We start from the raw sequence: 13,538 nt of genomic DNA, 5'->3' as shown, positions 1-13,538 counted from the left end.
CTGTTCTCCAGCTCAGGAAGGCTCAGTACTATAGGGCTAGGAAGGGTTCAGGCTTGCAGTTAATCCTAGGTCTTGGGACTCCAAATCCTAATCGCAGTATGGCTGCTTCCGAAGGGAGTGAATGTTCTCCCATAGCCTCCCCCAACGCTCACACACATTACTGCAGGAGATCTGTGCCCAATCTTGAAGGAGTTGAAGCAGAAGGTAATCTGTTCTGGAGATCATGGAATTGCTTCTCTTTCCCTCTTCAAATGGCACTTGAAGTGCATTCATAGAGCCTTTCCAGAAGATGCCCCGTGGCAGAGTCTGCTGGGCTTCCCTTAGTCCTTCGACTCAGGCTCGATCTGCTTGCTGCAGGTGTAGAAAGCGCCTATTTCCTTCTGCAGAGTCTTGGGGGGATGTTGGGCTCCTACCTGGCCTCCTCTGAAATTTTGGTCTGGATGTTCTTGCTGAAGGTGGCTAGGGACCCTTGGCTGGGACAGCTTCCCCAGATCAGCACTGCCTGACCTAGCCCACCCAGGCTCCTGCATCTCTGCAGCCAAAGCTGCCCGGCTCAGATTACCAGAGGGGAGGGAGGGCGGGTCTGAATCTCTGGATCTCTGGGCCCTAGGTGCACTGCAAGCCTGAGCTCTCCATCTGCTTTGGCAGAGTGGGATCTTTGGACCCAGACCCTTCCCATTCACAGAGAGAAGGGGAAGACCGCTGCCTGCCTGAGAATTTGTAGAAGCTCAGGAAAAATATGAGCTGGCCCTATTCCTGCATCTCCTTTTGCTGGATTTACTTTGCTGTCTCCAGACTGAGAGGTAAGAGGCTGATGGGTGTGTAACCATTTCAGCTCATTTGGGGCCACTTCTTTGGTGGCAGTGGGCCAGCAAACAGAACAAATGCTCTCACTGCGAGGAAATGTTCGTGCCTCTTATTGATGAGCCAGAAAAATAACTCTCATATACCCAAAGCTTGCCCCTAGCTGATGCTGGGTCGTGCCCAGTTCTAGTCCTCAGTTTGCTGTTCTTTGCCTTGAAATATACATGACATTGAATGTTGATCCAGGTCCCTCTTTTTGAGCAGCTGTAGAAGCAGCAGATGGAAAATATGCTCAGAAGCTGTTTAATGACCTTTTTGAAGATTATTCCAACGCTCTTCGTCCAGTAGAAGATACAGATAAAGTCCTGAATGTCACCCTGCAAATTACACTTTCTCAGATTAAGGACATGGTGAGTAACATAAAGCCGTGACTCTTTGAAACGGTGCTGAGGATGAAACTAACCGTGCTTTCCAAAGAAGTGTCTTACCTGGAATTTGAGAGGAAATGAGAACAGACAGCAACATGTACAAGCTGGTGGGGGAAGGAAATACCAAGGAAGGAAGCTCTCTACAAAAGTAATTTCGCTAGATGTTAACCTAGTCCTGGCCATTAAGAGTAACAGCCTTGGGCGCCTGGGTGGCTCAGATGGTTAAGCGTCTGCCTTCGGCTCAGGTCATGATCCCAAGGTCCTGGGATCAAGTCCCACATCGGGCTCCCGGCTCGGCAGGGAGCCTGCTTCTCCCTCTGACCCTCTCCCCTCTCATGCTGTTTCTCTCTCGCTCGCTTTCTAAAAAATAAATAAATAAAATCTTTAAAAAAAAAAAAAAAAAAGAGTAACAGCCTTGATCATCCAAACAGAGATGGTGTCATATATCACATGATTCCCTTTCTATGAAATGTCCAAAATAGGCAGAACCCCCGGAGACAGAAAGCAGAGTAGTGGTTGCCAGAGGCTGTGGGAAGAATGGGGGAATAGCGGGTGACAAATTGATGGTCATAGGGTTTCTTTTTGGGCGGACAAAAAGGTTCTGGAATTGGACAGTGGTGATGGTTGCACAGGATCATGAATATACTGTAAGCCACTGAACCATACGCTTTAAAATGGCTACGTGTTGAGTTTTGTGTTATACGAATTTTATTCCTGTTTTTTTTTTTAAAAAGAAAGGTGGTGTTTTAAGATGGCATATCTTATTTAGTGCTTGTATGCGTTTAGTTTCACAAAGCTGTGAAACTTGACTTTCTTCTGTACATTGCAGATATTTCCTGACTTTCTCATTCAAGCGAATCATCAGTTGACCAATTTTCAGAGAAATTTGGGCTGTTGATCAATGCAAAGATCTGATGGCTTAAACACCTGTCCACTTTACATTCAGAACACTAAATCAAGAAGAAAAAAAAAATGGCTTTGACAGTCAGTCAAAGGGATAGACTAGAAACGCTCTCATTGATCTAATGAAAGTAGATTTGTACTCTTGGAATTTCTGTTGTAAAGAACAAGTGCTCTAAAGATAGAAGGCATTTGGTTGAAGTGTCTACTGGACAGTTATATCATGGTTACTTGTACAGGATGAAAGAAACCAGATTCTGACTGCCTATTTATGGATCCGCCAAATCTGGCATGATGCGTATCTCACATGGGATCGAGACCAGTATGATGGACTGGACTCCATTAGGATCCCCAGTGACCTGGTATGGAGGCCTGATATTGTCCTATATAATAAGTAAGTACGAGTCAGTCATTTCTCAGGAATGAGCTTGTTGATTCAACAGAATTGAAACATAATGAAAAAGGAATGTTTAAAACATGCTTGAGGGCGCCTGGGTGGCTCAGTTGGTTAAGCGACTGCCTTCGGCTCAGGTCATGATCCTGGAGTCCCTGGATCGAGTCCCGCATCGGGCTCCCTGCTCGGCAGGGAGTCTGCTTCTCCCTCTGACCCTCCCCCCTCTCATGTGCTCTCTCTCTCTCATTCTCTCTGTCTCAAATAAATAAATAAAATCTTTAAAAAAATTAAAAAAAACCCAACATGCTTGAACTTAAGTACTAATTCATGTGCCTAGGCCCTGGAATGATGATCATAAAATCTTAGATAATAAAATAATAGGTCATAAAAACTTAGAACTACAGTCCCCTTTTGGATGAGAAACTGCATTGTGGGCTGTAATAGTTTCCTAGGGCTACGGTAACAAAGTACCACAAACTGAGGGGCTCAAACAGCAGAAATGTATTCTCTCCCAGTTCTGGAGGCTAGATATCCAAGGTTGGTTCCTTCTGAGGCTGTAAGGGAGAATGTGTTCCATGCCTCTTCTCTAGCTTCTGGTGGTTGCTGGCAGCCTTTGTTGTCCCTGGACTTGTAGAAGCATCACCGTGATCTCTGCCTTCCTCTTCACCTGGCGTTCTTCCTGTGTGTTGTCTGTGTCCATTTTTTCCCTTTTATAAAAATAAAACTCATGTTGTATTAGGGGCTCACCCTACTCCAGTATGACCTTGTCTTAACCATTACATCCGCAATGACCCTATTCCAAATAAGATTACATTCTGGGGTGCCAGGGGCTAGGATTTCAACATATAAATTTGGGGGGGGGGCACAATTCAACCCATAATAGTGGTGCTCCCTTCTCCAAGATCATGTATCAATAACGATGATACTACAAAGATTAAATCAGAATGGGCCAGCTAGCAGCTGGCCTGTGGATTTTGGACATTGGAGTGGAGGATGAAGTAGATCATAAGATCCTCAGTTGCCCTTTCTTGGTTTCAGAGCAAGGGGCCTTGAGTAAAGGGTAGAAGGTTTATGTTTCTCAAACTGTAAAGTGCACATGAAGAGCTTTGTTAAAATACAGATTCTGATTCAGTAGGTCTGGGGTGAGTTTGATGTTCTTCATGTCCACAAGCTCCAGAGGTCAGTGCTGCTGGTTCTTGGACCACACTTTGAGGAGGAACCACATTGCTCTATCACAGTTCAGGTTCAGTTGCTCCACCTGTTGTCAAAGGAGCTTCTCTCTTTTTATTCTGGAACCCAAGGTCCTGTGGGTTGGGAATGGTTCCTCTTTGACTCAGAACAGGGTGAATGAGGGGCAGTTCAGGGGGGCTCTCCTGAGAGCTCAGCCTTCTAGTGGGCATGAGTTTCTTTTCAGGAAGAAACACTGGTGGGTTGCAGCCTGGATTTTAGCCTTGTTCCTTACTCAGAGAGCTCATCCAAGGGTCATGACCGATTGAATCATAGCACTCATCCTGCGGACCATTTTCCACTCTGGGTGGCCAGAGGGCCCTTCTATATTCCTTTCCAAGCAAGATAACATCCCAGGGCTATTGCTTTATTATTCCAGTTCACTCCCCCCTTCTCTCTCTCTCTCTCTCTCTCTCTCTCTCTCTCTCACACACACACACACACACACACATACACACAGAGAAGGCAAGAGAATGAGCCAGGTTGTCCATTAGCTCCTCTCACTCACAGGGTGCAGATAATCAGAGAATACAGTTGATATAGACCACTAACAGCATTCTATCAGTTCTAACAGTTCTTCCTGGGAAACAAACAGAATGCTGGTTCTCCTCTTCCTCCTGCTTTGGTTGGCTGAAGCAGTGACTAACTCTTACTGACATGCTTCTTTGCAAGCTTGCATGGTCATCTAAGTTAAGCCTGACCCAGTCCCCGCTTATTCCAGAAACCAGTTGTGTGCTCATGAGCTCACACAGACCTACCGTGGCTTTGGTAAATTCTGCCCCTTTCCCCCCCAGATCATTGGCCTTGAGATGTATGAATTCTCTTCCCTGTCCCTTTTACACACAGAATCTTTTCATCACACCGAGTAATCAACTCTTTTCTGTTCCTCTGGGTTGACTCTTTAGTCTTCTCTTCCCTCCTGTCTCAGATAGTTCTGTTTCGGATCCTTTATTCTGCTTTGCATTCTCTTTCTCAGTAATGTCAGAGTTTTATTACTTAGAGGAAACTCTAAATGTGGCTATGGTTGGATGTCATTTGCATTCCTATAACCAGCTAAAATGAGGCTAGAAGAGAGTTATAGGATCAGGCAAAGAAGGGACCTTGGTCATAACCATTTCCCTGGCCCTTGTCCTTCTAGCCGAATCCCTGGAACCATAGACTCTTCTGATCCCAGATATAATATTGTCATTATTTCTCAGAAGGTGGCATAGAACCTTGTAGACCATAAAATGGGCTTTCTGAGTGGCGGTGGGGAGAGGAAAGAGGGCTATGTGGTAGTGATCCAGTCAGGTGTGATAAAGATAGTTCAGATGGGAAGATGCTTCACATCTAGATTCACCACTGGAGCCTGAATCCATGGGGCTGGACTTGCTAAAGTGTGATCAGGATGGTGATGGGTCTGGGAGCTACTTCATGTGAGGAGCAGTTGAATTTGTTGATGCTTAGTTTGGAAGTTAGCAGTTCTTGGGAAGACTTGATGGTAAGGGTGGGCAATCAAGGAGAAAATAAGGGAGAGAAAAGAGAGAAATTTGCTCTAGAGGACAAAAACCAAGACAATGAAAAGTTAAAGGGAAGAGAAACAATTAAAAAAATAATCATAACGAATAACTTGGGAAATCAATATTCTCAAGAAGTAGTGAGCTCTTTAGCAATATAGTTATTCAAGCAGATACTGGCTCTGTTACCAAATCAGTAAAGGAATAAATAAATCGGGGCTCAAAGTTCTGGTGAGGTTGTTTAGTCTAAGTATATGGCCAATATAATGGTTAGTGCAAGAGGCTGCAAGGATTCCTGACATTAGATTGGGTAGAGACTAGGTTATAGAAATTCTGAATGTGCATTTATTATGAGAGAGTTCTAATGGTTGGGTTTTCATGGGCCATCTTAACACTTGGATTTTAGAGCTAGTGAGGAATTGGGTACTCTATCATATTCAGAAAGATTTGTCTAGAATTTAGCACTAGGGTTTGTTTAAGTCATCTAGTGGTTGAGAAAATGGCAAACCTGTTAGATGAGATTGGATGTAAAGGAGGGAAAGAGTAACAGGTTTGAGGAAAACGATGATGAATCTGGTGTGGGACCTGTTCAGTTTGGGGGACCAAAGGAACATTCACATGGAGACAACCAATGAAGGGACTGAAAAGGCAATCCTCAAACCTGGAAAGAAGGTTGGGGAAGAGATATCAAAAGCCCTGTGAGCCCTTATAGAAATACTCAAGGAAGGAAAGAAAACGGCTGCAGATAAAGTTGGTGAAACTCTCACTGCAGACATTCACAGAAGACACTTAAAAGAAATGGTTAAAGGGGTAGAAGGAGAAATGTGAGAGAGAGTTGTGTCGTAGAAACCACGGGAAGAAAGGATGTCCAGGAACAACCTATACTGTGAAATGCTTGGGAAGAGATGAATAGGATAGGGACCTAGAACAGGTTTTTAGATTTGTGTGTTGGGGGTGCAAGTTATGAATGACCTTTGAAAGAGCACATGTTGGGAAGAAGCCAAATTGCAAGAATAAAAGCAAAATGGGGAAATGACAGCAGTGTGTATCATTTCCAGTGTGTGGAAAGAGAGGTGGGATGTGGGAAGTGCCTTAGAGGAAGGGAAGTTGGTAGGAGAGACTGGGGAACAGCATTGGGAAGGGTCTTGATGAGCCAGAGAGAGTAAGAGAAACCAAGAGATGCAAAATCCTGAAGGAGACGTGGGAGGAAAGGAATCACAGTACCAAGAGGGAAATTAGCCTTGGAAAGAAAGAGGGGGACTTCTTTTTGATATGGAATTGTCCGAATAGATTCTCTCTGATCCTGAGATCTCTCCTCTTACACCAAAGAAGGTAGGATGGGTGAGTGATATTCTCAGTTCATCATAGTGCTCACTTCTCATTCAGGTAACTATATACATTTCTCATTGTTACGGAGGTTAGGTTCAGGGATTTTCAAAAAACTTCATCTTGTTACTTCATCTTTGTCACAAAGACCCTCATTAAAGATCTTTCTTTTTAAACCCTCATTAAAGACCCTCATTAAAAAGTGAGCACCACACATTAACTGTAATGGTCTGATTTGGTCCACTTCAATCAGACCATTACAGTTAATGTTGTGGCGCCCAATTTTTAATAAGTGGGAAAAAATAATTTAAAAACATGCCAGTTCTTTGATCCAGCACATCTTCTCCTGCAATTTAATCTAAGGAAAGAGTCAGTGGATAAATGCAAAGATTCGACTACAGCATTGCTTGTAAATGCAAAACCTGGAAATGACAATGTTGAACATCGATGGATTGGTTAAATAAGTATGGCATATCTATATAATGGGATATAAAGGAAAACTATTAGCCATGAAAATAATGTTGCAGGAGAATATGAATGAATAACCACATTTTAAATTTTGTATCATCTTTTTTTGGGGGGGGTAAATTAACTTTTTTTATTTTGGGATAATTTTAGATTTCTAGAAAAGTTGCAAAGATGGTACAGAGAGTTCCCATATACCCTTCACCTAGCTTCCCCTAATGTTACATCTAGTGTTACATCAAAATAACATAGTACATTTGTCAAAACGAATACAATATTATTAAACTATAGACTTTATTTGGATTTTGTCAGTTTTTCTACTAATGTACATTTTCTTCCAGAATCCAATCCAGGATACCTTACACATTACATTTAGCCATAATACATTTTATAGGGAAAAAATTATAAGGAAGACTGGGCAATATGCATTAAATGTTAATAAGAACTTATCAGTTAGGGTTGTAAGCATTGGAAACTGACTTTGGCTACCTTCTGAAAAAGAGGAATTTGTTGAAAGGGTATGGTACAGCTCACTGAATTAAAGGGAAAAAAAATCAATGACCAGTTCTTAGAAAGGACAGACTGGACAGACTGGGAGTGCTCTAGAGTTTGAGACAGCAGGGACTACTGAGCTGGTTTATTTATTTGTTTTATAAGGAGGCATCACCAGAGTGACTGTTTTTGGTCTTTGGGTCACTTGTTTAAGATCTAAACTCCAGGGAGAGTGAATCAGTTGGATCTAGCACAGGTCATATGGCCAGCCCCTGGCCAGGGGAGGATGTGCACAGGTCAGTGAGCTGTCCAGAGTGAGGAAGTTGATGAGTTGTCTTGACAAGCAGCTTTCATTCTTCTCCTCTGACCTCTAGGGCTGATGATGAATCTTCTGAGCCTGTGAACACCAATGTGGTCCTGCGCTATGATGGGCTGATCACCTGGGATGCACCAGCCATCACCAAAAGCTCCTGTGTGGTGGATGTCACCTATTTCCCTTTTGATAACCAGCAGTGCAACCTGACCTTTGGTTCCTGGACCTACAATGGCAACCAGGTGGACATAGTCAATGCCCTAGACAGTGGCGACCTCTCCGACTTCATCGAAGATGTGGAGTGGGAGGTCCATGGCATGCCCGCTGTGAAGAATGTGATCTCCTACGGTTGCTGTTCTGAGCCTTACCCAGATGTGACATTCACTCTCCTTCTGAAGAGAAGGTCCTCCTTCTATATCGTCAACCTCCTCATCCCATGCGTCCTCATCTCTTTTCTGGCCCCCTTGAGTTTTTATCTCCCAGCAGCATCTGGGGAAAAGGTCTCCTTGGGAGTGACCATCCTGTTGGCCATGACTGTATTTCAGCTCATGGTGGCAGAGATCATGCCGGCCTCAGAAAATGTCCCACTGATAGGTGAGCTCACGGGCCTTACACTTTGAGCCTAGCTTTGTAGTGAGTGGGATTATATCTGTTCCTTTAAAGTCAGAACCATCAGGTCAATTTCAGACTCAACACAAGCTGTCACATGCTTCATTTAGTGTCTTCAGTTGGCATCTTTGAATACAGAGATGTCTGTTCTCCAGAACCGGTCTTACGGTCTCTGGGCTTACGTGAAAGGGGAAGGAGAGGCAATATAGTTTAGAGCAGTGGTTCTCAAAGTGTGATCCCTGGACCCCCAGTGCAGCATTGTTTTGGAAAGGCAGATTCTCAGAGCCCACCCCAGACCTACTGAATTAGAAACTTTGGGGCGAGTCCTGGCCAATCTGTTTTAACAAGACTTCTGGGTGATTTTGATGCACTTTCTGTCCACTGGCTTAGAAGTTAAGGCCCTGATTTTGAAGTTAAAGAAATCTGCATTTGAACTCGGATTTCACCACTCATTTCTTAACGATCGATCTTAGGCAAGTTACTTAGTCTTTTAGTTTCTGCTTCATGCCCTGGAAAGGGTGTGTAATTGCTACTCATTGTGTGGTTCTTAGTGTAGAAGCTGGTGTATGGTAAGTGCACCCTAAGTAGTGACTATTACTGTCTTTTTCACAGCACACGGGATCTCTTCTTGGGAAAGAGCGGCAAACAGGATAGAAATGGTTGACTGGATTTTTCAACCCATCGTCTACCCTTAATAGAATAATCTTTAACCTTTATTGGATATAGTAGATGTGGGAGAGCTTATTAAAATGCAGGTTTCTATACCCAAAGAGTGTGATTTAGCAATCTGGGCAAGAGTTGGGAATCTGAGGTGATTTTAGGTTGGACCATATTTTCAAAAGTCTGCACTTATAAAATGTCCTTGTACAGGGTAGACTTAGAGACAGAGACTATGACCCCTTCCCACTCCCCATCCTTTCCCTACCTCATGTTTTTAAAGGATCTTATTTATTTGTTTGAGAGAGAGAGTGAGCACAAGTGGGCGGAGGGGCACAGAAAGAGGGAGAAGCAGACTCCCCTCTGAGCAGGGAGCCCGATGCGGGGCTCGATCCCAGGACTCTGGGGTCATGACCTGAGCTGAAGGCAGATTAACAGACTGAGCCCCCCCATGCCCTTCCCTACCTCATTTGAGACCTCTCCTAATACATTCCGTACCTGCACCGTGCCACCAAGGATCTACTCAGCTCCAACACCTCTGTGTCCGTGACTTGCTCTTGTAATAGACGCTTACCAGAATCAGAAGCTAGACCTAATTTCTAGTTCCTTAAAATAAACAATGAGGAGGAATTTCAGAACACGGGGAGACTTAGAGACCAATATGAAAGGAATATTGTACTGCTCTTTTATCCCCTACTGAATCCAGTATTACCTGATATTCAGATGTTACTACACTGGTTTCCCTGTTTGGAGATTTCTTCCTTGTTATGTCTCTCCAAGCAAAAAAACACAGACACACCAACACATGGACACAAATACACACACACACACACACACACAAACACACTTTTTTGAGAAATAGACACAGGAAGTTCTCTCCACCCCTCCCCCCACACCACTAATAAAGAGGAAGGGTGTATTGGCATTTTGATTACCTCTCCTGAGACATAAATGATTGACAGTGATGATCTGTAATCATAATCCTATTTGAGGCAAGACATTTGGCAGATCTCTCTCTCTTCTCTAGCAGTGACTTTCAACAGCAAGCTGGCTAAAGTTCTAAAGAGACATGTCCTGGGATGTGTCTCAGGAATTTTGCAAACATTACTTACTCTGTTTCTGTGATAATATAAGTTGTATCTTTTTAGAAAGGGTGCACACAGAGCAGTCTGTTAACAATAACAATTTGTTATTTGCAGCACCTATGAAATGCACTTCCACATAAAAATGTGTTTAAGTGTTCTGGGTAAATGTAGGATTTGATCTAAGCTTCTGGCCCATAATCTTTACTAAGACAGGTCCCATTTATTCTTAGTTTACTTTGAGCTTTTAACAAATAAGTGGATGATGAACATTATCAAATGCATTGTTTTCATCTGTTAAGATTATCATCTGAGTTTTCTCTTTTACCTCATTAATATAGTGAAATAGGTTTTCTGATGTAGAGGTAAACCCTCCTTTATCATGATGAATTATCATTTTAAAACACTACTGGATTTAGTTAGCTAGTAATTTTTATAGGACTTTCTCAAATACTTCTATAAGTAAAATGGCCTGAATACTTCCTTTCTTGTTACTTTGGAATCAAGGCTAAGTTGACTTGTAAAGTAAGCTAGGCAGCTTTCTCTCTTTTTCTACTTCTGGAACAACTCGACTTGCATGATATGAGTTATCTGTCTTTTAAAAGTTTGGTAAAACTCACCTATAAAACCAACTCTGGAGCTTTTCTATTCCAGTGTTCTTTCTTCTTACATTAAATTTGATGTCTTATGAATTTTTAGAAATTTCATCTAGATTTTCAAATATGTTATCATACAGCTAAATATTATTTTATTGCATTCTAAATTTCTATTCTGTTATTTCTTCTTTTACATTCTCCCTCCCTCTCTTCCCCCCCCCCCCCCAACCTTGCCTCTATTCTGTGAGTGGCTTTATCAAAGGTTTATCAATCTTATTCCTTTTTTCAAATAGCTTTTGCTTTTGTTCATCTTTTTGGTTTTTTGTTCTATGTTTTAGAAATCTGTGCCCTTACCTTTATTCTTTCTTTCCTTAATCTTCCTTTTTCATGAATATTGTTTTATGCAGTCCCATGTTAAAGACTAATAGTGACACAGTGGCTTCTTCCTTACCCAACAGTAATGAGGTCTGGAGACAATTCTGAGAGTTGCCCAAGATTGTTGTTTATTGAAAGGGGAATTTTTTCACATCATGATCTCAGCAAACATTTAGAAACCTTTCACTCAGTGAAGGGACAGTGCTGAGAACCTTACATGTACCATCGCAATTAAGCCTCACCCTATTCCATGAATTAGATCCGATTATCATACTCATTTTACAGAGAAAGAAGCTGAGGCTCAGCAGGATGATCTAACTTGCTCCAGGCCCCCAGTCTAGTGAGCGACAGACCTGGGATTTGAATCTAGGAAGTTTGATTCAGAAGCTTATACTGGGAACCATTAGTGTATACAGCTTCCTTAGAAAAGGTGTTTGTGTATTTTTGAGCCAAACATGAGGCCAGTTTTAAGCTAATTTGGTTGTGGTTATTTTCCAGGCAAATACTACATAGCCACAATGGCCTTGATCACAGCCTCCACCGCCTTGACCATTATGGTGATGAACATCCACTTTTGTGGGGCTGAGGCCCGGCCGGTGCCACACTGGGCCAGGGTCGTCATCCTGAAATACATGTCCAGGGTCTTGTGTGTCTATGATGTGGGTGAGAGCTGCCTTAGCCCCTGCCACGACAGGCAGCAAACCCACCTCACAAAGGCTTATGGCAAACTTCCAGAGCCAAATCTGCAAACAGACAGAAACAAAGGCCTTCCCAGAAGGAAGGAAATAAACAAACTGGTGAAGAATGACTTGGGGTGCCATGGTGAGAACCCACAAGATGCTGACAGTTACTGTGCACAGTACAAGGGGCTGACGAGGAATATCGAGTACATTGCCAAGTGCCTCAAAGACCACAAGGCCACCAATTCCAAGGGGAGCGAGTGGAAGAAGGTTGCAAAGGTCATAGACCGATTCTTCATGTGGGTTTTTTTCATTATGGTGTTCGTGATGACTGTTTTGATCATCTCAAGAGCAGATTAGTGGGCATTTGGTGTGTAGAGACAAATCAGTAAAATTCCCTGTGATCTACTCTAATATTTTTCCAAGTCAGATTTACACACACACACACACACACACGCAAACACATACATATAATTTATATATATAAATAAATATATATCTAAGATTTAGGGATTATGGTGTGTTTACTTTCTTTTTTTTTATTTTTAAAGTAGGCTCCACACCCAGCATGGAGCCCACCATTGGCCTGAACTCACGATCCCAAGATCAAGACTGGAGCTGAGGTCAAGAGTTGGCCACCCAACCGACTGAGCCACCCAGGTGTCCCTGTTGGGCTCACTTTTTATTTTTAATTTCAAATCAATATTATAGCTACCTGTTAAGTTTAGCAGGAAAAAAAATTGTAAAGCAAGAGGTCCAAAATTTCAAGGGTAGGAAGATGAAGGAAATAAAAAAGGATCCCTTTGATAGCCTACCAGAGTGGTAGGTGGCTGGCCTCTAGATCACACAATTATTTTCCCTTTTAACATGGCAGATAACACGGTACCTTACATTACTGTTTAAAATTTAAAGCAAAACAAAACAAAGCTCATTTTCCCCTTCCCCCTTATTTTTAAAAAGATTTTATTTATTTGAGAGAGAGAGAGAGAGCACACACAAGCATGTGGGGGGGAGGGGCAGAGGGAAAGACTCTCAAGCAGATTCCCTGCTGAGCACGAGCCCCATCTCATAACCCTGAGATCACGACCTGAGCTGAAACCTAGTGGTTGCCTAACCGACTGAGCCACCCAGGTGCCGCGGCCCCCCTCTGCCACTTAGCCCCTATTAAAACATGCTTTTAAAAAAAGAAAATAGTCATGGATTCCTTAGTGCGATTTTAGTTGCAATGTTACCTTTCTCAGGACTAGTGCATTTCAAGTCATTTCTCAAATGATAGAATAAAAAGTTTTGTCCCATATAAACAAAGTCTAAGAATCAGCAACTTAATGGGGAAGAGAACTTTCTTCATGATGATGATGTCATATGTAGTGGTTATATTTTATATAAACCCTAAAGATGAAGTTGTTCCTGAATTTAGTCTTTGACTTAAACAAGATAATCAGCAAACTGGGCTCATTCATTTGTTCATTCAGTTATTCACCAAGCATTTTTTGAGTTTGTCCTACATATAATAAAGCTACATGATTCACATCTGCACTCGGTGTCATAGCAAATTTTATACACAAGTCTGATCCTTTTTGATCTTCACAATAATTCTGTGAGCCAACCAGGCAGGTACTTCTTGTCCTTTTTCTCAGAGAAGGAAACTGTGACAGAGGAAAGTGGATGGAAGTGACCTACCTCCTCAACATTCA

At 42.5% G+C, this 13,538-nt stretch overlaps 1 protein-coding gene across 1 annotated transcript; it reads left to right on the top strand.

Annotated features, from left to right (window-relative positions):
• The first annotated feature begins 739 nt into the window (after window positions 1–739).
• On the top strand, window positions 740–12,204 carry CHRNA9 (cholinergic receptor nicotinic alpha 9 subunit). Its single transcript, XM_021701687.1, has 5 exons — window positions 740–803; window positions 1,069–1,214; window positions 2,372–2,526; window positions 7,907–8,439; window positions 11,663–12,204. Exons 1-5 carry the CDS (start codon window positions 740–742, stop codon window positions 12,202–12,204), a joined length of 1,440 nt encoding a protein of 479 aa, XP_021557362.1.
• The last annotated feature ends 1,334 nt before the right edge of the window (window positions 12,205–13,538 follow it).

Source organism: Neomonachus schauinslandi, chromosome 2 (assembly GCF_002201575.2).
Source record: "Neomonachus schauinslandi chromosome 2, ASM220157v2, whole genome shotgun sequence".
NCBI lineage: Eukaryota > Metazoa > Chordata > Mammalia > Carnivora > Phocidae > Neomonachus > Neomonachus schauinslandi.
This window is presented reverse-complemented; position numbering and strand designations above follow the sequence as displayed.

What these genes read in the sequence shown, in the direction of transcription:
- CHRNA9 (XM_021701687.1), top strand. Translation starts at nt 740, where the DNA reads ATGAGCTGGCCCTATTCCTGCATCTCCTTTTGCTGGATTTACTTTGCT. An exon ending in TGCTGTCTCCAGACTGAGAG is followed by an intron (nt 804 to 1,068) that starts GTAAGAGGCTGA and finishes CTTTTTGAGCAG; the next exon opens with CTGTAGAAGCAGCAGATGGA. An exon ending in GATATTGTCCTATATAATAA is followed by an intron (nt 2,527 to 7,906) that starts GTAAGTACGAGT and finishes TCTGACCTCTAG; the next exon opens with GGCTGATGATGAATCTTCTG.